Here is a 27,935-nt window from a genome sequence, read left to right as displayed (position 1 = left end):
TAGAAGCCAGGAAGTTTTCTATTATTCTTTCATAGTGTGACCAGCTTGGAAAGGTTTTCTATATCATTTATAGGATGTTATTCTTATTTTGTATTTCCATTGCTGACAAATGGACTGTCATTTGTCAGAAAGGGTATAGGGACCCCTGGTTGAGCAGGAGGTTGGACTAGATGACCTACAGGATCCCTTCCAACTGTGTTACTCTGTTACTGTATATTGCGATCATCATAATCTGGAATCAGCTCCCTCTGGAGACTCACACTGCCCCCATCCTCCTTGCCTTTTGCAAGAGCCACAAGACCCATCTATGTCGCCAGGCATGGGGCAGTTAGATCATGCCCCCCCCCTTGTGACCATTAAATGTTATGTGTGGATGTGATTGAGTTATTGACTGCTTTTTAATGTAATGGGATTTTAGCTTATAGCTTTTAAGTATTAGATTTGTACACAAATTGTTTTTGTATTGTGTTCTGTGAGCCGCCCTGAGTCTTCGGAGAGGGGCGACATACAGGTCTAATAAATAATAATAGTAATCTTCACCAACATCATCCTCACCACCACCACCACCATCATCATCATCATCATCCTCACCACCACCACCATCATCATCACCATCATCATCACCATCATCATCACCATCATCACAACCACCACCATCATCATCACCATCACCATCACCACCATCACCATCACCACCACCATCACCATCATCACCATCATCACCATCATCATCATCATCATCATCACCATCATCATCATCACCATCACCACCACCACCATCATCACCATCATTACCACCACCACCATCATCATCACCACCACCATCACCATCACCATCACCACCACCACCATCATCATCACCATCCTCCTCCTCACCACCACCACCATCATCACCACCACCACCATCATCATCACCATCACCACCATCACCACCACCACCACCATCACCATCACCACCACCACCATCATCATCACCATCCTCCTCCTCACCACCACCACCATCATCACCACCACCATCACCACCATCATTATCATCACCATCACCATCACCACCACCACCATCATCACCATCATCATCATCACATCACCACCACCACCATCATCATCACCATCACCACCACCACCACCATCATCACCACCACCATCACCATCATCATCACCACCGCCACCATCATCATCACCACCATCCTCCTCCTCACCACCACCACCATCATCGCCACCACCACCATCATCACCATCATCACCACCATCACCACCATCATCATCATCACCACCATCACCATTTGTATATTACAAATGTGCAGTATATATGTATAATCGTACTTTATATTACAAGATCATGCACTGCCATCTAGTGGCTAATCAGTAAATGGCCTGCACTGAAATATGCAAAAATAATTGATGGCCTACCAATATTAAAGATGTTGTTCTCAGTTACAATGCCTGGGCAATTTATTCATGGTGTGTGAAGGCAATAGTTGGCAAATGGGTGTCCGCCCCCTCTGCACACAGAGAAAATAGCAAGCAAAAACCAAAGAGAGGTTAATAGGCCAATGGTACCTGACAGAGGTGGGGTTCTATAGAAACGGTTCTATAGAAATGGTTGTAAACCAGTGGTAACATCTCAGAGCCACTTCTGTTGGTGCCGAGCTGTGGACACTACCATCTTTTATTTATTATTTTTATTTATTTATAGCTGGTTTTTGCTTCTGTGCCGGGTTTCTGGAACTGCGCATGCGCTGATATCTTGTTTTTTATTTTTCCCATTTTTTTAACTTCTGAGTTTTGGTACTGTCCGTGCGTGTGCATGGCACAACTGTGCGGCGCGCAATGTGCATGCAGCCACATGGCGCAGGAGGGACTGAACTGGCAGCGAGCAGTGATGGTCTGCTACTGGAACGGTCAGGTGCTTCGCTCCGGTATCGATTTTAGGGATTTCCCAACATGCGCCTGTTTGCTTCTGCGCATGCACAGCAAGAAAAATCTTGTGCGAGGACCCAGATTATTGGGGAAGGGGAGGCAACATGCTGACTCTGTAAATAGCTTGGAGAGGGCTGTAAAAGCGCCATGAAGCGGCATGTACAGTGGTGGGCTACTAGCCGGAATGCTAAATTGGGCTTGCCACCCACAGCTCGTGAGTGCTTGCACGACCAGCACGATTTTGCTTCTGCACCTGTTGAGATAGCAAAATCACCCACGGAGCAGCAGGTGCGCCCATGTTTCGGCATGCGTGGAAACAAACAAAAAACTCGCCAAAACAGGGCCAGAAAAGGTGGGGAGAAGCCTCCATGGGGCCTGTCTAGGAATCTCCTGGGAGGAAACAAGGCTGGAAAAGGTGGGGAGAAGCCTCCATGGGGCCTCTCTAGGAATCTCCTGGGAGAAAAGAAGGCTGGAAAAGGTGGGGAGAAGTCTCCATGGGGCCTCTCTAGAAACCTCCTGGGAGGAAACAAGGCTGGAAAAGGCGGGGAGAAGCCTCAATGGGGCCTCTGTAGGAATCTCCTGGGAGGAAACAAGGCCGGAAAAGGCGTGGAGAAGCCTCCATGGGGCTTCTCTAGGAATCTCCTGGGAAGAAACAAGGCTGGAAAAGGTGGGGAGAAGCCTCCATGGGGCCTCTCTAGGAATCTCCTGGAAGGAAACAAGGCTGGAAAAGGTAGGGAGAAGCCTCCATGGGGCTTCTCTAGGAATCTCCTGGGAGGAAACAAGGCTGGAAAAGGCGGAGAGAGGCCTCCATGGGGCCTGTCTAGGAATCTCCTGGGAGGAAACAAGGCTGGAAAAGGCGGGGAGAAGCCTCCATGGAGCCTGTCTAGGAATCTCCTGGGAGGAAACAAGGCTGGAAAAGGCGGGGAGAAGATTCCATGGGGCCTCTCTAGGAATCTCCTGGGAGGAAACAAGGCTGGAAAAGGCGGGTAGAAGCCTCTATGGGCCCTCTTTAGGAATCTCCTGGGAGGAAACAAGGCTGGAAAAGGCGGAGAGAGGCCTCCATGGGGCCTGTCTAGGAATCTCCTGGGAGGAAACAAGGCTGGAAAAGGCGGGGAGAAGCCTCCATGGAGCCTGTCTAGGAATCTCCTGGGAGGAAACAAGGCCGGAAAAGGCGTGGAGAAGCCTCCATGGGGCTTCTCTAGGAATCTCCTGGGAAGAAACAAGGCTGGAAAAGGTGGGGAGAAGCCTCCATGGGGCCTCTCTAGGAATCTCCTGGAAGGAAACAAGGCTGGAAAAGGTAGGGAGAAGCCTCCATGGGGCTTCTCTAGGAATCTCCTGGGAGGAAACAAGGCTGGAAAAGGCGGAGAGAGGCCTCCATGGGGCCTGTCTAGGAATCTCCTGGGAGGAAACAAGGCTGGAAAAGGCGGGGAGAAGCCTCCATGGAGCCTGTCTAGGAATCTCCTGGGAGGAAACAAGGCTGGAAAAGGCGGGGAGAAGATTCCATGGGGCCTCTCTAGGAATCTCCTGGGAGGAAACAAGGCTGGAAAAGGCGGGTAGAAGCCTCTATGGGCCCTCTTTAGGAATCTCCTGGGAGGAAACAAGGCTGGAAAAGGCGGAGAGAGGCCTCCATGGGGCCTGTCTAGGAATCTCCTGGGAGGAAACAAGGCTGGAAAAGGCGGGGAGAAGCCTCCATGGAGCCTGTCTAGGAATCTCCTGGGAGGAAACAAGGCCGGAAAAGGCGTGGAGAAGCCTCCATGGGGCTTCTCTAGGAATCTCCTGGGAAGAAACAAGGCTGGAAAAGGCGGGTAGAAGCCTCCATGGGGCCTCTCTAGGAATCTCCTGGAAGGAAACAAGGCTGGAAAAGGTAGGGAGAAGCCTCCATGGGGCCTCTCTAGGAATCTCCTGGGAGGAAACAGGGCCTCCACCCTCCCTGTGGTTTCCCCAATTGCATGCATTATTTTCTTTTACATTGATTCCTATGGGGAAAATTGCTTCTTCTTACAAACTTTTCTACCTGGTCACGGAACAAATTAAGTTCATAAGTAGAGGTACTACTGTACATGTACCTTTGGTTTACCTGCCCATGTGTAAACAAACCTTGCTTTTCTCCACTTCAAACTTCATTTTGTTGGGTAGGGCTTACTATCAAGTCTGTCAAGATCCTTTGGAATCCTGAGCTTATCTTGGCAATGTCACTAGCTGTTCTTGACATTATTTTTTCATCCTCCTAGATGCTGAATAATTCAGAAAAGATAGCCGAGCAGATCAGCAAAGACCTTGGATGGCTCTGCTCCCACCTCCTAGCCGTGTGGACCCAATTTCTGGCAATTGTCACCCTACATCCTGACGTCACAACGTACCTGGTTCAAGAGCATCACACTCTAAGGGTAACCTTGTTAAACACTGACATGCCCAACTTAGAATAACAAAGTAACATGAAACCAAGTTGAAGTGTATGGTGTTAATTTTGAGGCTGCAATCAGATTTTGTTTTTGGATATACAGTAGTCCCTCACCTATCGCTGGTGTTATGTTCCAGACCTGGCCGCGATAGGTGAAATCCGCGATGGGGAATTTATCGACTAATAGTACTTATTTAAGTATTTATATTGTAATTGTTTGGTAAGTTTTCATTGTTTTAAGTGTTTATAAACCCTTCCCACACAGTATTTATTTTAGATACAGTATTTAAATACAGTATTTACAATTTTAGATATTATTATTTTTTTGAAAAACCTGCCGATCGAGTTCGGCGGGCTGTTTAAATCTGCCGATCGACTTCCTCAGAAACCCGCGATGAAGTGAAGCCGCAATAGGTGAAGCGCGGTATAGCGAGGGACTACTGTAAACTTGAGAGTCAATTTCCTTTAGGTGTCTTATAAAACTTTGCACTTTCTGTTGTTGATAACTAAAATTTATTAAAATATTTTTTAAAAATATTATCATCGGTCCAATACATTGTTTAACAGAAGTTGTTCTCTTGTTTCAAAGCCCACTGGAAAAATTCAATTGTGCAAAGTTTAAAGGGGTGAAAACTTTCATCCAATTAGTTTGTTTGTTTATTTATTTAAATAAGGGACAAAGTGTTTATCCTTCTCAGCATCTATGTGGTTCATTTATTCAATATTGTTTTGAACTCAAGTTGGATTGAAAACTGATTCTATCAGAATAAAAGAACTTATCTAAGTTAGTTTGTTTAATTTAATCAATAAAGGACAGAGAGGCACAGGGACTCTTCGCTTAAGATTTATTTATTTTATTGATTGATTTTGTCCATTACATAATGAGGGTTTTAGTTGGTATACACATAGTAAAATACATAATGAAGGTTATAGAGAATATACTCATAGTAAAATACATGGGGCTACCTTTGAAAAGTGTTCGGAAACTTCAGATCATGCAGAATGCAGCTGCGAGAGCTATCATGGGCTTTCCCAAATATGCCCATGTCACACCAACACTCACCAGTCTGCATTGGTTGCCAATCAGTTTCCGGTCACAATTCAAAGTGTTGGTTATGACCTATAAAGCCCTTCATGGCACCGGACCAGAATACCTCCGGGACCGCCTTCTGCCGCACAAATCCGAGCGACCGGTTAGGTCCCACTGAGTTGGCCTTCTCCGGGTCCCGTCGACTAAACAATGTCGTCTGGCGGGACTCAGGGGAAGAGCCTTCTCTGTGGCAGCCCCGACCCTCTGGAACCAACTCCCCCCAGATATCAGAGTTGCCCCCACCCTCCTTGCCTTTCGTAAGCTCCTTAAAACCCACCTCTGTCATCAGGCATGGGGGAATTGAGATATTCCCTTCCCCCTAGGCTTATAAAATTCATGCATGGTATGTCTGTATGTATGATTGGTTTCTTAAATTGGGTTTTTTTACATTACTTTTAATATTAGATTTGTTCATATTGTATTTTTACTGTTGTTAGCCGCCCCGAGTCTACGGAGAGGGGCGGCATCCAAATCTAATTAATAAATAAAATAAATAAATAAATATCTATGAAAGAATAGAAGAGAAGATATAGGAATAAAATAAGAAAAGAATCAAAGAGGCCTTTTCCCCCTTCCCAGCTCTGTTTGGGGAAAGAAGCCTTTTCCCTCTCCCAGTCCATTTGAGGACAGAGGCTTCCTCCCCTACCAGCTCCAATTGGGGAAAGAGGCCTTTTTCCCTTCCCAGTTCCGTATGGGAAAGAGGCATTTTTTCCCTCCCAGCTCTGTTTGGGGAAAGGGATCCCCCCCCCCCCCTTGCAGCTCCATTTGGGAAAAGAGGCTTTCCCGCCTCCCAACGCTGTTTTGGGATGCCAGGCTTTCCTCCTCTCCCACCAGCTGTTTTTTGGATCGGAGGCCAAAACAGGGGGGTCCACATACATATATGGTGAGTTGTGTATGTATGTGTAGGGGGCATGGTATGTAGGTGCGGCATTACGTTATGTGTGTGGGCACTCATGTATATGCAACAATGCACGCATGCACACTTTCGGCACCCAAGAGAAAAAAGGTTTGCCAACACTGGTACAGGGTTTCCTGAGCAGAGGGTTGGACTAGAAGACCTTGAAGGTCCCTTCCAACTCTGCAATTGATCATTACAGAATCTCACATGAAAAGCGACATGTACTGAAGGCATGCTACCTTGTAGGGAGTCTGCAAACTCCTTCTAAACTCTTTTTTGAATTGGAATAGTTCCAGCATTCATAGCCTACATTTCCTGATCCACTGGGGAACAATTTGTAAAACAATTTCTGTTGAGTTTGATTTTTGAGCTTTTTTTATAGTTAATTAGGCATGCAGGTTTCAAAACTGTAGTTATTTTTCTTCTACCACGTCAAGTTAAAGGGTTAAATAAGGTCCAGGAGGGAAGTGTTTTTAATAGGAAAGTGAACACAAGAACAAGGGGGCACAATCTGAGGTTAGTTGGAGGAAAGATCAGAAGCAACATGAGAAAATATTATTTTACTGAAAGAGTAGTAGATCCTTGGAACAAACTTCCAGCAGACGTGGTTGGTAAATCCACAGTAACTGAATTTAAACATGCCTGGGATAAACATAGATCAATCCTAAGATAAAATACAGAAAGTAGTATGAGGACAGACTAGATGGACCATAAGGTCTTTTTCTGCCGTCAGTCTTCTATGTTTCTATGTTTCTATAGCCTTTGTATGAATAAATTTATTCTTTGCAAACAGTGTATTTGGTAGGTTTTTACTTTCCTTTTCTTTATAGGCACAAATTTATGTGACTTTTGAGGGTATCCTGCAGCTTAAAAAGTTGACGTGATATACAAAAACTGTGGTTATTTTTGGATCCAAAGGCCAAAAGTTAATTGAAAACAAGTCACAGATTTAACACAACGGAATTGCTGTTCCCCAGTGAAATGTCAATATGGGTTATGTGCTTTGATGAATATCTAATATTTAAGGCACAGCTGGCTGGAGAATTCTGGGAGTTGAAGTCCACAAGTCTTAAAGTTGCCAAGTTTGGGGGGACCCCTGCTTTAAGGTTTTGGGTTTTTCTAAAGCATGATTTTGAGATTTACTTTTCCGAACAAAGAGAAAGAAGTTGACAAATACGAACAACAATGTTTGATTCTGACTTTAAGCAGATCGGTTGCATGAGAAAGGGCAGCTTGCTTTGAAGATGACCTGTGCTATTTCTCCACTAGGTCAAGAGATTTTCGGAGGCCTTCTTTTACGCTGAGCATCAGAAATGTGCTGCCACAACTTTCCAGGAGAGCCTGTACGTAATTTTTCAGTGTCTTCTTTCCATCTCACATCTCCCTGCCCTTCCTCTTCCTCCTCCATCTCTTTTTTAATTAAAAAAAAATATTTTTATTGATTTTTAACAATTTTTATCACACAATATAAAACAGTGCATAGTGAATGGTGCCCACCACCCCGACACACACACATTCCCCACCACCAAATTGGGGGTGTTTCTTGTATAGTCCACTTAACCCAAGAGCAATATATCTGTTTACATATTATAGAGTGATTCCAATTTATTTCTTGTAGCTTGGTCTCGGATTCTGCTCGTCATATATCGTCTTACCTTGTCCCACCGTCCCATCAGCTGTCCCAACTCAGTTTCATTATCCGAATTTATCCTTTTTTCCATAATTTCAAATTGAATATGGTCCACCATGTACCTATACCAATTTTGCATTGTCCATTTTGCCGCATCCTTCCAACCCAAAACTATTACTGCCTGAGCGCTTTCTATTGCTGCTTTTTTTTATTTTTCTAAATTCTCCCATCGCATTGCTTTTAACTAATAATGCCATTTCCTTAGTGATTGTCCATTGTATATTTAGCATTCTATTGATATCCTCTTTAACTTTTTGCCAAAATTCCTGCACTATCGGGCATTCCCAAAATATATGCATAAACACTCCTTTATCTTGACACCCATGCCAACAATTACCCCTGACATTCTGCTGAAAGTGTGCGAATTGAACGGGCTCCTCCATCTCAAATATGAATGTTCTTTATTTTTTATAAGGGAGAATTGATGCAAGAGGCATAGAAAAGGGGCCATTGATGCTTTTTGAGCTTCGTTGTTATCCTAGTTGATGTTTCATTACCCAGTGATGATGTTACCTAGTTTGGGTAAAGAAATGTCTGCAAGATAGCAACTGAGCTCAGAATGTACCAAACAATTGTGGGTTGCTACTGGTGTGGTAGTGGACTGCTCGCTGGTAGCAGCTGCTGGATTGTGCAATTGGTGCGCGACTACTCTGGTGGCAGTTCTACGGGTGCCGCTATATTTTTCCCAATTTTTCGTATACAGCGGTACCTCTACTTAATAACTTAATTCATTCCGTGACCAGGTTCTTAATTAGAAAAGTTTGTACCAGACCAGATTATGGTACCGGACCAGATTATCTCAGGGACTGCCTTCTGCTGCACGAATCCCAGCGACCAGTTAGGTCCCACAGAGTGGGTCTTCTCTGGGTCCCGTCAACTAAACAATGCCGTTTGGCGGGACCCAGGGGAAGAGCCTTCTCTGTGGCGGCCCCAGCTCTCTGGAACCAACTCCCCCCAGAGATTAGAATTGCCCCCACCCTCCTTGCCTTTCGTAAGCTACTTAAAACCCACCTCTGCCGCCAGACATGCGGGAATTGAGATACTTTTTCCCCCTAGGCCTTTACAATTTTATGCATGGTATGTCTGTATGTATGTTTGGGTTTTTATTATAATGGGTTTTAATTGTTTTTAGTATTGGATTACTGTTATACGCTGTCTTATTATTGCTGTTAGCCGCCCCGAGTCTCCGGAGAGGGGCAGCATACAAATCAAATCGACAGATAGATAGATAGATAGATAGATAGATAGATAGATAGATAGATAGATAGATAGATAGATAATAAAGTAAGTAAGTAAGTAAGTAAGTAAGTAAGTAAGTAAGTAAGTAAGTAAGTAAGTAAGTAAGTAAGTAAGTAGAAGCAATTTTTCCTATAAGAAGCAATGTAAAAGCAAATAATGCATGCAAACCATTAGGAAAGAAATAGAAGGAAGAAAGTGAGATGAGGGGAATCAAAAAAATCCAAAACTTTTAGTTTTTTTTAAAAAAGAGGGACTCTGAGGCGGCGAGTAGGAGCATGTGCCTCCCATCCATCCATGGTTGAGAGCAAACAAGGGAAAATGAGTGATGAGTGATGCCTTGAAGATCTGTTGGACAGACAGATCAAAGTGAAAGATGCTGAAGAGACCTTTATTTCTTTTCTCTGCGGCTTTCTCTTGAGATAGTCACCCCCAAGCTCCACATTCTATAGCAGAGGTTTTCAAACCTGGCCACTTTAAGACTTGTGGACTTCAACCCCCAGAATTCTCCAGCCTGGAGAATTCTGGGAGTTGAAGTCCACAAGTCTTAAAGTGGTCAAATTTGGAGGACCCCAGTATAAGATTCATTGATTTTTTAATGGGACATGGGAGAAAAGTTTTACAATGGGCACTCATTCAATCTGATTTTATTTATTTATTTGTTTCTTTGTTTGTTTTGTCAATATTGGAGGTATGTAAAGATATAATAATATTCATATACACTGGTACCTCATGATACGAACCCCTCGTCATACGAACTTTTCAAGATAGGAACCCAGGGTTCGGAATTTTTTTTGCCTCTTCTTACGAACTTTTTTCACCTTATGAACCTGCTGCCGGCCGCAGGGATGCCCCACCTCCAGACTTGAGTTCCTCCCGTTTTGTCCCACCCTGTCCTGCCCCATTCTCCCCTCTGGATCTCCATGGGTTTCCTCCGTTTTTCTCCACTCTTTCCTGCCCCATTCTCCCCTCTGGATCTCCATGGGTTTCCTCCGTTTTTCTCCACTTTTTCCTGCCCCATTCTCCCCTCTGGATCTCCATGGGTTTCCTCTGTTTTTCTCCACTCTTTCCTGCCCCATTCTCCCCTCTGGATCTCCATGGGTTTCCTCCGTTTTCCTCCACTCTTTCCTGCCCCATTCTCCCCTCTGGATCTCCATGGGTTTCCTCCGTTTTTCTCCAGTCTTTCCTGCCCCATTCTCCCCTCTGGATCTCCATGGGTTTCCTCCGTTTTTCTCCACTCTTTCCTGCCCCATTCTCCCCTCTGGATCTCCATGGGTTTCCTCCGTTTTTCTCCACTCTTTCCTGCCCCATTCTCCCCTCTGGATCTCCATGGGTTTCCTCCGTTTTTCTCCACTCTTTCCTGCCCCATTCTCCCCTCTGGATCTCCATGGGTTTCCTCCATTTTTCTCCACTCTTTCCTGCCCCATTCTCCCCTCTGGATCTCCTTGGGTTTCCTCTGTTTTTCTCCACTCTTTCCTGCCCTATTCTCCCCTCTGGATCTCCATGGGTTTCCTCCGTTTTTCTCCACTCTTTCCTGCCCCATTCTCCCCTCTGGATCTCCATGGGTTTCCTCCGTTTTTCTCCACTCTTTCCTGCCCCATTCTCCCCTCTGGATCTCCATGGGTTTCCTCCGTTTTTCTCCACTCTTTCCTGCCCCATTCTCCCCTCTGGATCTCCTTGGGTTTCCTCTGTTTTTCTCCACTCTTTCCTGCCCCATTCTCCCCTCTGGATCTCCATGGGTTTCCTCTGTTTTTCTCCACTCTTTCCTGCCCCATTCTCCCCTCTGGATCTCCATGGGTTTCCTCTGTTTTTCTCCACTCTTTCCTGCCCCATTCTCCCCTCTGGATCTCCATGGGTTTCCTCTGTTTTTCTCCACTCTTTCCTGCCCCATTCTCCCCTCTGGATCTCCATGGGTTTCCTCCGTTTTTCTCCACTCTTTCCTGCCCCATTCTCCCCTCTGGATCTCCATGGGTTTCCTCCATTTTTCTCCACTCTTTCCTGCCCCATTCTCCCCTCTGGATCTCCATGGGTTTCCTCCGTTTTTCTCCACTCTTTCCTGCCCCATTCTCCCCTCTGGATCTCCATGGGTTTCCTCCGTTTTTCTCCACTTTTTCCTGCCCCATTCTCCCCTCTGGATCTCCATGGGTTTCCTCCATTTTTCTCCACTCTTTCCTGCCCCATTCTCCCCTCTGGATCTCCTTGGGTTTCCTCCGTTTTTCTCCACTCTTTCCTGCCCCATTCTCCCCTCTGGATCTCCATGGGTTTCCTCCGTTTTTCTCCAGTCTTTCCTGCCCCATTCTCCCCTCTGGATCTCCATGGGTTTCCCTCCCCCCACTCCGTTCGCCTCAGCTTTGTCTGTCGGCAGCTTTTTTTTTTAAAGCCTTAATGTTTTGGATTTTCGTAATCGGCTTGCACGCATTATTGGCTTTTCCATTGATTCCTATGGGAAACATTGTTTCATCTTACGAACTTTTCACCTTACGAACCTCGTCCTGGAACCAATTAAGTTCGTAAGATGAGGTATTACTGTACATGATACTAGTAAAATAATAAAATAAATATTAGGACAGGGGATGGAAGGCATACTGGTGCACTCATTCATGCCCTTACTGACCTCTTAAAAATCGGGAGAGGTCAACAGTAGATTATTATTATTATTATTATTATTATTATTATTATTATTATTATTATTATTATTATTATTATTTATTAGATTTGTATGCTGCCCCTCTCCGTAGACTCGGGGCGGCTTACAGCAATGATAAAAACAACAAATAACAAATCTAATAGTTATAGTCTAAAATAACAATAATACATTTAAAAAGTCTAAAAAACAAGAAACCCCAATATATAAAAAACATACATACAGTCATATCATACATAAAAAACCTACATAGGCAGGGGGAGATGTTTCAGGTCCCCCACGCCTGACGACAGAGGTGGGTTTTAAGGAGTTTATGAAAGGCAAGGAGGGTAGGGGCAGTTGTAATCTCTGGAGGGAGCTGATTCCAGAGGGTTGGAGCCACCACAGAGAAGGCTCTTCCTCTGAGTCCCGCCAAACGACATTGTTTAGTTGACGGGACCCAGAGGAGACCAACTCTGTGGGACCTAACCGGTCGCTGGGATAGTCTAAGGGTAAAGTTTTGGGGGTTAGGAGTCTGGGAGTGAGTTCCATGCATCAACTACTGTATTTCCTGCAGTTGGGTTTTGGAGCTGTTTACATTACGTTTGTATCTGTTGTGTGCTCATGTGTTGTTGTGGTTAAAGCTGAAGTACTTGTTGACAGGAAGGACGTTGTCACAGATGATTTTATGGGCTATGCTTAGGTCATGTTTAAGGCAACCTAGTTCTAAGCTTTCTAAACCCAGAAAGCTCTTCTGTTTGCTCTTATTACTAATAAGGGTAGACAGAAGAGGGGACAAAGAGGAGGCTCAAGAGAAACTTGTTGTTGTGGTTGTCCCACCTTCTCTACGCTGACTGAGAGCTCTTCCAGCTCTCCTACCTCTCTTCCTACAATTGGTTCCTAAATCATGTGCATTCCATGGAAAAGCTGGTAGAGCTTCCAGTAAAACTGTGAAAGTGTTGGTTATGACCTATAAAGCCCTTCATGGCACTGGACTAGAATATCTGCGAGACCGCCTTCTGCCGCATGAATCCCATCGGCCGGTTAAGTCCCACAGAGTTGGCCTTCTCCGGGTCCCGTCGACTAAACAATGTCGTCTGGCGGGACCCAGGGGAAGAGCCTTCTCTGTGGCGGCCCCAACCCTCTGGAACCAGCTCCCCCCCGGAGATCAGGACTGCCCCCCCTCCTTGCCTTTCGTAAATTTCTTAAAACCCACCTCTGCCCTCAGGCATGGGGGAACTGAGACATCTCCCCTTACCTATGTAGTTTTATCTATGGAATGTTTGTGTGTATGTTTTTATATAAAGGTTTTTTAGGTTTTTAATGTAAAATTGTTATTTTAGACTTAATATTAGATTTTTCTTTGTATACTGTTTTATCACTGCTGTGAGCCGCCCTGAGTCTGCGGAGAGGGGCAGCATACAAATCTAATAAATAAGTAAGTAAGTAAGTAAGTAAGTAAGTAAGTAAGTAAGTAAGTAAGTAAGTAAGTAAGTAAGTAAGTAAGTAAGTGAAGAAAGAAAGAAAGAAAGAAAGAAAGAAACAAACAAACGAACAAACAAACAAACAAACAAACAAACAATGAGTAAGTAAGTAAGTTCTCCCCCCACCCATTTCATTACTTCATCGTTACTCTCTACTCATTGCTTAACTTCCAATAGAACTGTCATCGCCAAAAACAATTAACAGTGGGATTATTGTTTATTAATATCCCTCTCCAAAAATAGAAGAAATGACTGATGATGACGAAAAGTTACATTTTGATTTTCTCCATCTGCTTCCCAACAGCATTCAGCATCACAGCCAGATTTCAACCGAAGTTCGATATTCTGAGTATTTGACCCGGATGCCACCACTTCCTGTAGAATGCCTGGACATTGATGGAGACTGGAGCACGCTACCAATTATCTTTGAGGACCGATATGTCGATTTCCCTTATCAAGGTGGGCAGGGGTAGGAATGTCTTTTCATTTCTGGGAGCTTTCGGTGTTAGCACAGAATGAAACATTTCTGGCCTGTGAAATACTGCAGTTATTTAAAAAAACCTGCTATTTGTGAGACTGAATTGAGGTACAAATGTTCTCCTTTATGGATGGAGAGATGTGCTTGGTTCTAACTTTCTATAGGGAATGTCAGGCTGCTTCATCTCTAATAAAATAAAAAAAATAAAAAATAAATAAAAAAGATAAGATAAGATAATAAAATAAAATAAAATAAAATAAAAATAAAATAAAATAAAATAAAATAAAATAAAATAAAATAAAATAAATAATAAAATAAAATAAAATAAAATAAAATAAAATAAAATAATAAAATAAAATAAAATAAAATAAAATAAAATAAAATAAAATAAAATAATAAAATAAAATAAAATAAATAAAGAGATCTTGGAGTCTTGGTGGATAATCCACTAAACATGAGCCAGCAATGTGCCGCAGCGGCCAAAAAAGCCAACACCATCCTAAGCTGCATCAATAGGGGGATACACTCCAAGACCAGGGAAGTATTAATACCACTCTACTACGCCCTGGTCAGACCACATCTGGAGTACTGCATCCAGTTCTGGTCACCACACTTCAAAAGAGACACTGAAACTCTGGAGAAGGTGCAGAAAAGAGCAACCAAAATGATTAGGGGATTTGAAATCAAGACTTACAAAGAGGGATTGCGGGAACTGGGCATGGAGAATATTCTAGATTTAGTTTTTACAAATGGGAATCAGGTTTCAGAGGTCAAGGTGGGAGAAAATTTAGGTTGCAGCGACCATCTATGTTTGTGGTTTGATGTAAAAACTGATTGTGAGCAATCCTATACTGCAACCAAAGTATTGGATTTCAGAAAAACAAATTTTAATGCAATGGGGGAATATTTAAATAATGAATTAAAGGGGAGGGATAAAATGGCAGGAGCGAGCACCCAGTGGACTGTATTAAAAAAAGCCATCTTAAAAGCCACAAGACTTTATGTAAAGCAAGTAACTAAAGGTAAAAGGAAGAAGAAACCGCTATGGTTTAGCAATGATGTAAGGGCTATAGTCAATGAAAAAAAGGCTGCCTATAGGAGATATAAAGAGTCTGGAAGTATAGCTGATAGAGAGGTGTATAAAATGAGACAGAAGGAGGCGAAACAGATAATATATGCTGCTAAAGCCTCAAAAGAGGAAGAAATAGCAAAATCTGTAAAGAAGGGGGATAAAACCTTCTTCAGATATATTAGTGATAGGAAGAAGAAAAACTGCAGCATCACAAAGCTTAGTACCGGGAATAATACATGCATTGATGGGAATAAGGAGATCGCTGACCATTTCAATAGCTACTTCTGTTCAGTTTTCTCAAAAGACACCTTACAAAATAATACTATAGAGGGATATAGCATTGCTTCCAGCTGTACGGATTCAGCTCCAGTGATCTTAGAAGCCGATGTCTTAGAAGAACTTGAAAGATTAAAGATAAATAAGGCAATGGGTCGAGATGGCATCCATCCCAGAGTTCTTAAAGAACTCAGATCTGTCATTGCTACCCCCCTGACTGATTTGTTTAACCAATCCCTGTTAACAGGAGATGTTCCTGAGGATTGGAGAATGGCCAGTGTTGTGCCTATCCACAAGAAGGGCAGTAGAGAAGAAGCTGGAAACTACAGGCCAGTTAGCTTGACATCAGTTGTAGTTAAAATGATGGAGACTCTACTCAAAAAGAGGATAAATCAGCATCTAAAAAACAATAACTTATTGGACCCAAATCAGCATGGCTTTACTGAAGGCAAATCGTGTCAGACTAATCTCATTGAGTTCTTTGACTATGTCACAAAGGTGTTGGATCAAGGTGGTGCCGTGGATATTGCCTATCTGGACTTCAGCAAAGCCTTTGATACGGTTCCACATAAAGAGCTGATAGATAAATTAGTGAAGATTGGACTTAATCCCTGGATAGTTCAGTGGATTTCAAGCTGGCTGAAGCATAGACATCAGAGAGTTATTGTTAATGGCGAGTATTCTGAGCAGAGACAGGTTACAAGCGGTGTGCCACAAGGGTCTGTTCTGGGTCCTATTCTTTTTAATATGTTTGTGAGTGACATAGGGGAAGGTTTGGTAGGGAAGGTTTGCCTATTTGCCGATGACTCTAAAGTGTGCAATAGGGTTGATATTCCTGGAGGGGTCTGTAATATGGTAAATGATTTAGCGTTACTAGATAAATGGTCAAAGCAATGGAAACTGCAGTTTAATGTTTCCAAATGTAAAATAATGCACTTGGGGAAAAGGAATCCTAAATCTGAGTATTGCATTGGCAGTTCTGTGTTAGCAAAAACTTCAGAAGAGAAGGATTTAGGGGTAGTGATTTCTGACAGTCTCAAAATGGGTGAGCAGTGTGGTCGGGCGGTAGGAAAGGCAAGTAGGATGCTTGGCTGCATAGCTAGAGGTATAACAAGCAGGAAGAGGGAGATTGTGATCCCCTTATATAGAGCGCTGGTGAGACCACATTTGGAGTACTGTGTTCAGTTCTGGAGACCTCACCTACAAAAAGATATTGACAAAATTGAACGGGTCCAAAGACGGGCTACAAGAATGGTGGAAGGTCTGAAGTATAAAACGTATCAGGAAAGACTTAATGAACTCAATCTGTATAGTCTGGAAGACAGAAGGAAAAGGGGGGACATGATCGAAACATTTAAATATGTTAAAGGGTTAAATAGGGTTCAGGAGGGAAGTGTTTTTAACAGGAAAGTGAACACAAGAACAAGGGGACACAATCTGAAGTTAGTTGGGGGAAAGATCAAAGGCAACATGAGAAAGTATTATTTTACTGAAAGAGTAGTAGATCCTTGGAACAAACTTCCAGCAGACGTGGTTGGTAAATCCACAGTAACCGAATTTAAACATGCCTGGGATAAACATATATCCATTGTAAGATAAAATACAGGAAATAGTAAAAGGGCAGACTAGATGGATCATGGGGTCTTTTTCTGCCGTCAGTCTTCTATGTTTCTATGTTTCTATGGATAGCCTAGAGAATAGGAGGGCCAGAGGGGACATGATAGCTGTATACAGGTATATGAGGGGTTGCCACAGAGAGGAGGGGCCACTCTATTCTCCAGAGCACCAGAGGGTCAGACGAAGAACAACAGCTGGAAGAGAGATTCAACGTAGAAGTAAGGAAGAACTTCCTGATGGTCATAGCAATCAACCAGTGGAACAACCTACCTGCAGAGGTTGTGAACTGCCCAACTCTGGACACTTTCAAGAGGAGATTGGACTGCCACTTGGCTGGGGTGTTTTAGGATTCCTGCTCAGGCAGGGGGTTGGACTTGATGACCTGCATGTCCCTTTCAACTCTGACAATAAATAAACAAATAATAAAAGTATACCTTTCCCAACAAATGGAGCCAAGGATCATTTCTATTTAGAGTAGGGGGTCTTTAAACTTGGCAATTTTAAGACCTGTGGACTTCAATGGATGCATGAAATTACCCAACTACAAGTAGCATTTACACCGGAACTCCTTCTCATAGGAATATTTCAGAAAAATTATACCAAGAGGATTGAGTATCTTATACTCCATATCACCATGGTGGCTAGAATTGTCTTTTGCCCAATTTTGGAAAGATTCAGAAATTCCCCCAGAAAGTACAATAATTAATAAAATATATAAATGTGCTGAGATGGACAGCCTAACAATTCACTTGCGAGGCCAGAAAGACTCGCAGAAAGAGTATTTTGAAATTTGGAATAGATGGTATCAATGCATCCATCATAGAAAAACAAAAATGAAAAAGAAAGAGAAATAGAAACATAATATGTAAACTGTATATAAAAAGTATCATAACAAAATAAGATTAGTATAGTTTGTCCAAGTGTAAATGTGATGAAGCTCAAAAGAAAAATAAGCAACAATGTAACAATGCAGAATTACTTATTGTATATATTGTATTATTATTATTTTTTTCAAAAAATGAAAATTAATAAATTCTATTTTTTTTAAAAAGACTGGTGGACTTCAACTTCCAGAATTCTCCAGGCTGGGGAATTCTGGGAGTTGAAGTCCACAAGTCTTAAAGTTATAGTAATCTCATTTGGGTTTGGTGTTTTTTTAAATATATATATATATATAATTTTATTGATTTTTTAAGAATTTTACAAAAGACAAAACATAAGCATAAAATGTGCATCACCAAAAAGAAAAAGAAAAATTCCCTTCACCAGGGAAGATTCAATTTTGTATCCTTCATTTGCTTCATCTCTGAGTTACATTGTTCATTCTTTATAAAGTGATTGAATTTTATTTCTTACATTTGCATCGCTTACTGATGTTGTTAATATATAATTTTTGACCTTCTCCCACTGCCTCATTGTTGCTGCTAATTTCTCCTCATTGTAATTATGTAGTGTAATTTCCATAATTTCATAGTGAATGTGGTCCACCATGTATCTGCACCAATTTTTTATTGTCCATTTATTGTCATCTTTCCACCCAAGCACTATCGTTGCCTGGGCACTTTCTATCGCTGCAATTTTGATTTCTTCATATTCTTTTACCTCACTATTTTTTTTTATCAATAATGCTGCTTCCTTAGTTATTTTCCAATTACCATTCGTAATTTTATTCACTTCCATTTGTATTTGTTTCCAAAATTTTTGAACTTTGGGTTTGGTATTCAGTTTTTTTCACGTTGTCATATTATTAATGCCTAATGGTTCCATTTTTCTTTCCTTTTCAGTTCAGGGTTTAGACATTTTGTCAAACTACGGGATTTCTGCAGTGGACAATTCTCAAGTGGAGCTCGACCGAAATGAAAAGCGTTCCTCAACCAACGATATTGCTTTAGCAAAGGGAGACTTCAGGAACAGCCTCCCTTTCGTTATACACACGGATAGGATACATAGGAATTTGATCTTTCCTTTCGGCTATTCAAAAGGTGACTCCTGTACAGACAAGAATTTCAAGGCTCAGTCCATGACTCAGGTATATACAATGAATGAAAATATCCAGCCGTACATCACTCAGAAAGAGCTGGATAGCAATGTAATATCTAGCTTGACATCAGATCTCCTGAAAGATCCTTCAAAAAACTTTAAGGGACCGATGAATTTTACAGAAAATAATAACAGGGTCACGACAGAGGTGCAATATTTGGATATGGGCCGAGGGTTTAAGACTACCCATCAAAATCAATCAGTGTTTGTTATGAATACTCAGTGGAATACAGGAAATTATGAACCTTCTAAACATGTGGATGGGATTAGTTTCAGCCCAGGAGATCAAAGGGATTGTTGTGAATCTACTCTTGCTTCTGACAAACCAACATTCACTGAGACACCAGTAGATCAATGTAGTGAATTACGTCAGAGGACCTTTGACGTCATTCCCGATTTCAACTCCATTCCAACAACTCTAACCACAGTTGTTGAAGTGTCGAAGTCACAACTAAAGGAGCATAACATGGAAAAGCACGAAGCAGTCTTGACATCAGGGGTTATTAAGAGATCTTCATCCGTAATTTCAGACTCAGGAATTGAAAGCGAGCCCAGTTCGGTGGCTTGGTCTGATGCAAAGAGCAAAGCCTTGGAGTTGACTGGAGACCGCGAGATCCTTCACCAGCTCGTCCAAAGGCACGCAACCCACCGGAATTCCCTAGAAGGCGGGCACACAGAAAGCAATACAAGTTTGCCGAATGGCATTCAAGCCTCGCTTACGTCTATTAGCTCCTTGCCTTATGAGGAAGAAGAAAGAGAAGTGGAGCCCAACAAGTTGACAAAATCCATCTCTGCTCCTCAGATCAGCAGTCCCGAGGAACCAGCGGAGGTCACAGATATATCCAAACCAGATCAAAACATCTCAGATGGGCAGTATGTGGAAATAGGAAACACCAGAATCGTCTCGGTGGGAAATGTTTCCTCGTGCCAAGAAGGAGGACCTCAGCTACCCATGGCTTTGAGGAATCATCACAAATCTAGTTGTAATACTGCTCACTTGCAAGAAAATGTTAATGGCTTTCGTGAGAATGACCATAATTTGGAGGCCACAAAGGGACCCCTACCTCAAGTAGAATACCAATTGCCAGAGAGAAGAGAGGGTGACCGTTTAGAAACGGACAATAATTATTTGGATACAAATGCTTCTAAACTGGATGTCTACTGTGAGGATGTAAACTTGAACCAAGATCACAGTTTATATGCTGCAGATGTTTATGATTTCTCACACTGCGAGAACGAGATGATGGACCTTTGCTACACCAACCCAGACTCAACAGACTTGGCATATGAATTGAAGTTCACCCAGGGGAGTTTTGCTACCACTCTGGTCAACAGTGACAATACAACCCGTGGTAGAGACGCCACACATTTACAGAAAGTTGAGCTGGACAACCGGTCTGAGTGTGGATCGTTCAACGCTGAGCTAGAAAAAAGAGAACTCAAGATTGTAGCAAATAGCACTGGGTTCCATTCTGCGGTGCCAGAAACTTTGGCGCTGGAGAATAAGAAGGCTGTGGAGATAGTCAATTTATCTGTTTCTTGCACAGCCACCTGTCTGCCCTTTTCTTCGGTTCTCAAAGAGACGCCTCCACTGACGGTCTTGTCCTCCAAGCAGGTCACTTCTCCTATCACTCACCAACCAGTAGGATCCTTTGGGGTCATCTCTTGCGAATCTAGGAAAGTGGGGGAAGAAGACAATGAACAAATGCTCAAGTAAGGATTGGATTTTAAAAAAAAAAAAAAGTTTTATAAAAGTATTGATATGCTGAACATTTTTCACAGTACAGAGGCTAAAGTGGTCAAGATGATACTGAATGAAAATATATAATATCTTCCTTCCTTCCTTCCTTATTTCTTTCTTTCCTTCCTTCCTTCTTTCCTTCTTTCCTTCTTTCCTTCTTTCCTTCCTTCCTTCTTTCCTTCTTTCCTTCTTTCCTTCCTTCCTTCTTTCCTTCCTTCTTTCTTTCCTTCCTTCCTTCCTACCTTCCTTCCTTCCTTCCTACCTACCTTCCTTCCTACCTACCTACCTACCTTCCTTCCTTCCTTCCTTCCTTCCTACCTTCCTTCCTTCCTTCCTTCCTTCCTACCTACCTTCCTTCCTACCTACCTACCTTCCTTCCTTCCTTCCTTCCTACCTACCTTCCTTCCTTCCTACCTTCCTTCCTTCCTTCCTTCCTTCTTTCTTTCTTTCCTTCTTTCCTTGCTTCCTTGCTTCCTTCCTTCTTTCCATCTTCCCTCCCTTCCTTCATCCCTCCCTCGTCTTGTTGGGAAAAAATGGCAGGAAAAGTCTATTTCCTAAACCCTAACCCACACGCATTATTCTTTGATGGTTTTATAGAAATATTGAGAATGGTTGTGAAACACAGGGTAAAAAATCTTTAATCTTGAGTCCATGAAGGCATGTTACTCTCTCATAGGATCCCTGTGGATAGGAATGCAACATACTGTATGTATAGGTGGTGCTCCTTTAGAAGCTTCTTAGAAGCATCAGTGGGTACATCACTGCGCCCATGTGCCCCTTGTTCATCTTGTCTAGTTTTCCAGGGTTCTTTGCAGTGTATTCTTATTAAAATTAGGCAGGTGGGATCCCTTTATATAACTTGCCTCCATTTATCATAGACAAGAGCATGAATAGGCTGTGTATGTTGACAATGCTGAATTGGCATTGCATCTAAATGTAAAAAAACCCCAACAACTTAAGGACAGGTGTTTGCATTCAGATTTGAACAACTAAGTCAGCCCTACTTCTCTGCCACTGATATATAGCCTTGTTCAGCCTGTGATTCATTGGTGTATTCTCCAGTTTCTATCAGGCCAAAGAAACATTTAAAAAGGAACTGAAGATTGAAGGATTTCTGTACAGTGACTTATCCATACTAGCTTCTGATACCCCGTATTTTCCACCAGAGGAAGAGGAAGAAAATTTGGAAGATGGGATTCACCTAGTCATCTGTGTCCATGGACTAGACGGTAAGGCAAACTCCTGGACAAGACACAGAGACATAAACAAACACAGAGAGAGAGAGAGAGAGAAGAGAGGGGGAGGAAGAGGGAGGAAGGAGAAAAACAGAGAGGGAGAATTAAGGATGTTAAAGGGAGAGAAGGAGGAAGAGAAATAGAGAGGAAGAGGGAAGGGAGAGGGGGAGGGAGAAAGAGGGGCAGTGGGAGAGGGAGGGAGGCAAGGAGGAAGAGGGAGGGAAGGAGAAAAAGAGAGAGGGAGAGGAAAGGATGGGAGAGGGAGGGAGAAAAACAGAGAGGGAGAGGAAGAGAGGGAGGGAGGAAGAAGGAGAGGGAGAGAGGAAGAGAGAGGGAAGGTGGGAGATGGAGCCAGAGATAGAGAGGGAGGGGGAGGGAGAGGCAGGGAAGGAGGGAGGGAGTGGAGATTTTAAGTATCCTTCTACTCTGTCCACCAAACCACGTCCCCAAAGCCATGCCCACATAACTGGTAATAAAAAAAATGAATCCCACTATTCCTTCCTCTCCCAGGTCCTTTGCTTCTATTGGGTCACATCAGCAATCCTTGGGTCAGGCAGAAGATCAGGACCATGCATATGGTCAGGTTCCTATGTTAAATTGCAGTCCAGACAATTTACTACTCAAGCCTACACACAAGACTCTAGTCTTTTTTTTAAAAAAAATAAAGTTTTTATTGATTTTTAAAGTTAACATAAAACAAACATATAACAGTGCACAGTGCATGTGCCCATCACCTAACAACACACACCCCATCACCCCCACCACCCATACAAGAGGATTCAAATAAAATTTAATTGTTTATCTATTATTCCTTGGCTCTATCTTGCATCAAGTATTACTAAAAGAGTGATTGCAATTTATTTTTCATATTTACATCACAGATTCTACTTAACATATAATCTTTTACCTTATTCCATCGCACCATCAACTTCTCCAATTTGTTCTCATCGAAATTGTTTAATCTTATTTCCATGATTTCAAAATGTATGTGGTCCACCATGTACCAGTACCAATTTTGTAATGTCCATTTTGTAGAGTCTTTCCAACCTAATGCCATCACCGCTTGGGTACTTTCCAATGCTGCGGCTTTAATTTCCTTGAATTCTCCTAGTTCCCTGTATTTAATTAAAATTGCTATTTCTTTTGTAATTATCCAGTTAATGTTTAACATTTTATTAATTTTGTTCTGCACTACATTCCAGAATTTCTGAATTTCTGCACACTCCCAGAGCATATGCATAAAAATTCCCTTTTCCTGGCACCCATGCCAACATTTACCCTTCTCTTTGCCCTGGAAGTGTGCAATTTGTACTGGTGTATAGTACCATTTATGTAAAATTTTCCTTCTCATCTCTCTAACTCTTGTATTTTTAATCTTATATATATTTTCTATTATTTCCTTCATTTCCCTTTCATCTATTTGTAAATCATCTTGCCAGCATCTTGTCAAACTTTTTGTTACTTCCTCTTCCATCTGCAATAGCATTCTGTATATATTGCCGGCTTGTGCTTTGCTCTCATTTATCTTTTCTCTTATTATTTTTTCTAAGCAATTTTCTTCTCGTAAGAAAGCTTCTTTATTCTCACTTTTATTTAAATATGTGCTTATTGCATTAATCTGCAACCATTTCTGTTTACCAATCCACCATTCCAATCGAGTTCTACTGACTCTTTCATCTTTCTCATATAATTGTTCAATTCTCGTTATCCCTTTACTATTTAATACTTTGATAATTCTACTTAAGTTAACATCATCCCCTATATTCAATACATATAGCGTTGATAGCCTGGATACCCTTATTCCACTTTTCCTCTGCCATTTAAACCATATTTCTAAACATGCTTTAAGAGGATCACTTAAGTTATTAATTTCTGTTCTACTCCAATTTTTAAATAATAATTCTTTATTATTTATGTTATTGATTTCCTTTTCTAACTCTACCCATTTCTTTCCCCCCCATAACTGTAGCTCCATTAACCTTTCCATTTGAAATGCATTTCTATATAATACTAGGCACGGGCTGCCCCAACCCCCCTCTTTCTCTTGTGCAAACTGCCAATGCTTCCTTATTCTAGGTTTTTTGTCTCCTTCAATCCAAAAATTTAATCTGTTGTCCCATTCTCTTAGTTTTGCCTCAGGAAAACTACCCGGTAGAACCTGAAACAAATACATCATTTTTGGTATTATTATCATCTTAAGGGCCCTGATCTTGGCAATTCTTCCTAACTTTTTACCCTTCCAATTTTTTATCTGCTTCTGGATTTTTTTCCATATTAGGTTATAATTGGCCGTCACTATTTTTATTGGATTCTTGAACAACCAAATTCCCAAATATTTCATTTTTTTACAACCTAATTTCAATCCTGATATTTTTTGAATCTCGATTTGCTCTTTAGGGCCAGTATTTAAACATGTTATCTCTGATTTCTCTATATTAACCTTAAGTCCAGATTGATCTTTAAATTCCTGGAGCAATATCATTATTCTTTTCATCATTTCAATTGGGGTTTCAGACATCACTATAGCGTCATCTGCAAACAAATTTAATTTCAATTCAAATTTCCCTATTTGATAACCTCTCCATTCCTTATCGTTTCTAATTTTGTTTGCTAAGGTCTCAATTGCTAATGCAAATAACATTGGGGATAGTGGGCAACCCTGCTTAGTTCCATTCTGAATTTTAATCGTTTCTGTTCTGTTGCCATTTACTCTGATTTGAGCTATATTATCCTTATATATTGTTTCTATAATTCTGCAAAATGAATCTCCCATATTTAAATCTTTACATAGTTGAAATAGGTAATCATGGTTAACTTTATCAAAAGCTTTGTAGACATCTAATTTTAGAATACTTAGTTTTCTTTTGGTATTGGTAGCATGGTGTAAAACATTGACCACATTCCTTATTGGTTCATAAATCTTCCTTCCTTTAACAAATCCATATTGATCTTCTCCAATTACTTTTGGTAAAATATTCTCCACCCTGTTTGCCAATATTTTCATAAATATTTTATAATCCTGATTTAATAAGCTGATAGGGCGATAAGAACTTGGGTCAGTTAAATCATGATCTGGTTTTGGGACAGTTATAATTTCTGACATTTTCCACGTCTGTGGAGTTTCAAAAGTCTCCATTACATTGTTAAACAATTTTTCCATATGCGGTAATAATTCATTCATATACATTTTATAATATTCAGCAGTAAAACCATCTGGACCTGGGGCTTTAGCAGGTTTCAACCCTTTAATAACTCTAGATATCTCATCATTTGTAATTTTTGCATTTAGCATTTGTCTATCCTCTTCCTTTAATTTCTTTTTAACCTCTGTGGTTTGCGAAATAACATACTCTTTTTTGTATAAGTTCCCATAAAAATCTCTCATTATTTTTTCCATTTCTACATTACTACGTTTAATTACACCATCCTTATCTTTTAAAGCAGAGATGTGGGATTTCTCTTTTCTTTTTTTCAGATAATGTACCATTTGCTTCATTGATTTATTACCCCATCCCCTAATTCTATGTTTTATAATCATCTTCATTTTATTCCATCTTTCTTCATCAAGTAATTGTAATTTCTTTTTCTTAAGTAATAATAGTGAATTCCATTCTCTATTTCTTGTAATTTTTAAGGTTTCTTGGATTAAATCTATTTCTCTTAATAAGTTGTTCCTTTTAGCTTCCAGGATTTCCTAATAAAAGCTTCAGTACTAATACAATTACCCCTCATAACAGCCTTATGTGTATCCCAGACTATTGTTTGTTTAATCTCACCTGTTGCATTAATACAAAAGAATCCATTCAGTTCCCTTTGTAATTTAATTCTATTCTCCTCATTAGCTGAAACCAGAGGGTTATATCTCCAAATTCTTTGTTTCCTGCCGACCTCTATCTCAATCACTGCTAAGAGAGGGGCGTGGTCTGATAACCAGATACTTTTCACTTCCACTTTCTTAAGCTTTGCCTCATCTGTCTTATTAATTAACATATAACCAATACAACTAAATTTATTATGTCTTGCAGAGTAGAAGGTGTCTCTGTTTACTATGTTTTCATGTAAATCCGTCATATTGATTTTATTTAAGTGTAACTTTTTCTTTTCCCCCCTCCCTGCTGTTAATTCCAAGTTGAAATTGCCTGCTAAAATCACTATACCTTCCGCAAAATTATCTAGTTTCCGTTTTACATTTATTATAAATTGTTTTGCATTTACATTAGGAGCATAAATTACCACTAAGGCTACTAACTTATTTTTTTATTTTCCCCTTAATAAATAACATTCTGCCATCTTTGTCCCTTTTAATATTAATTAATTGAAAGTACACTCTTCGGTTAAACAAGATGGCTACTCCTCTTGATTTGGTTGTCCCTCTCGACTCATAAACTTGTTGCCACTCACTATTTGTAACTAATCTATCTGTTTTTTCCCTTCCTTTATGAGTTTCTGATAAAAGTAAAACATCAACTTTACTGTCCCTAGCCAGCTTCATGATTCTAAAACGTTTTTTCTGTGATGAAAGACCATTTACATTCAACGATAATAACCCTATATCACCCATTTACATAATTTTAAATACATTTCCCCCTCCTGCAAAACAGAGCCTACCGGAAAAATGTTTTTTTAGTTACCATGAATCCCCACCCTAGTGCCTCTTCCCTGACCTCCCCCCCCCGGGGGAGGCAACGAAAAAAACTTTCATTATCAAGAGGCACCCCTGGATTTGCGTTCCACCAGAAAGCTCCCCCCTTCCTCCCCATTTTACAGCATATCAAAAGATTCCCCCCTCCTTCCCTCCTCTCCCCTTATTAGTTAGTGAAAAAAACCAAAAAAAAGTACACAAGAAAGAGATTAGTTAGTTGAAACTCATAGTACCATATTAGCAAGTCAGCTCAGTTCAGTTTTTTATTTTTTCTTCTGGCGGGTAACCCTTGGCTCATCCCTCTTCTCTTTCTCCTGGAGAGAATCCAGTTCCTTCTGGAGTGCTGCAATTTTCTCGTCCTTGCTTTGTTCTGCTACACGGATCGGTTGGAGCATAAACAACTCATCCTCTCGTGCTTCTGGCCGGTTTTTCGATGTCTGTGCCTGGGACGCTCCATCCGGATTTAACCCCAACTGGTGAAGCAAATTTCTTCCCTCCTCCAACGATCTCGCCTGGAAAGCCTTGGAATCTTTAAAAACAAATATTGTAGCTGGATAACGCCATGAAAATCTGATTGCATTTTCATAAAGTTGGGAGGTCACTTCTCTCATCTGATTTCTCATCTTGAGGGTCTCAGCAGACAAATCTTTTAAAACACGTATTGGAATAGCTTTGTAGCGTAAGTTTAAAATCTGCTTCAACTCTTTGAATATTTCGGCCGCTCTCCTTTCTGAGGCAAACCTTACAATAATGTCTTTTGAATCCCCTCGGTTCCGAGATCCAAAAGCCCAGTGCGCTCTTTCAAATTCTTGCAGGTCACATTTAACCTTGTTTTCATTGAACCACTGGAAAATTGCTTGAATAAGATGTTTACTCTCCGCAAAGTCTTTAGGAAAACCCCTCAGACGAAGATTAGCCCTCCGCTGTCTGTCCTCCAAGTTAATGATGCGGAGTTCCTGGCGAGACTTCCCCACCTCCAGTTTCCCAATTCTTTGATCTTGTGTTTTGGATTGTTCTTTCAAGTCTGCCATTCCAGCACCAACGACCGATAATTCCTTTTTCATATCTTGGAGCAGCTGTCCCATGTCAGCAAATGCTTTAAGCAACGAATCCATCTTTCCTTCCAACTCTGAAGTAGACGCCATCTTTCCTTTGTTCTCGCTTCTCCACTTACACACATTAAAAACTATTACTTGCTTCAACTTTTAACTCCTTCTCATAAAGTTTTCAACAGCTTTGTTCAATTCGCTTCCTCTCAATGCACTTTCACCAAGCTAGAGAGGGTTGTCGAGGGTTAACTTTTACTTTTCCTTCTTCACATGAGGGAGCTTTCTCTCGGTGCGTCTATCTAGAACGACGCATGTGCAAATCCCCCCCACAAGACTCTAGTCAAGTAAGGTTCAGGATTAAAGTAGTGCCAGATGTGGGCCAAAATAATTCAAAAGGGGTTCGATTTAGACTAAAAAAAAGGCTTCTAGAGTTGTTAACCTGA

General features: G+C 41.3%; 1 protein-coding gene across 1 annotated transcript in view; it reads left to right on the top strand.

Moving 5' to 3' along the window:
* Nucleotides 1–27,935, top strand: part of FAM135B (family with sequence similarity 135 member B) — a 114,176-nt gene that overhangs the window by 75,226 nt on the left and 11,015 nt on the right. The window contains exons 9-13 of the mRNA XM_070749260.1: nucleotides 4,152–4,307; nucleotides 7,579–7,652; nucleotides 13,647–13,801; nucleotides 18,570–20,538; nucleotides 21,629–21,795. Coding sequence (XP_070605361.1) covers nucleotides 4,152–4,307; nucleotides 7,579–7,652; nucleotides 13,647–13,801; nucleotides 18,570–20,538; nucleotides 21,629–21,795 — 2,521 coding nt within the window. The remainder of the gene's footprint in view (nucleotides 1–4,151; nucleotides 4,308–7,578; nucleotides 7,653–13,646; nucleotides 13,802–18,569; nucleotides 20,539–21,628; nucleotides 21,796–27,935) is intronic.

The sequence above is a fragment of the Erythrolamprus reginae genome, chromosome 3 (genome assembly GCF_031021105.1).
Source record: "Erythrolamprus reginae isolate rEryReg1 chromosome 3, rEryReg1.hap1, whole genome shotgun sequence".
Classification (NCBI taxonomy): domain Eukaryota; kingdom Metazoa; phylum Chordata; class Lepidosauria; order Squamata; family Dipsadidae; genus Erythrolamprus; species Erythrolamprus reginae.
This window is presented reverse-complemented; position numbering and strand designations above follow the sequence as displayed.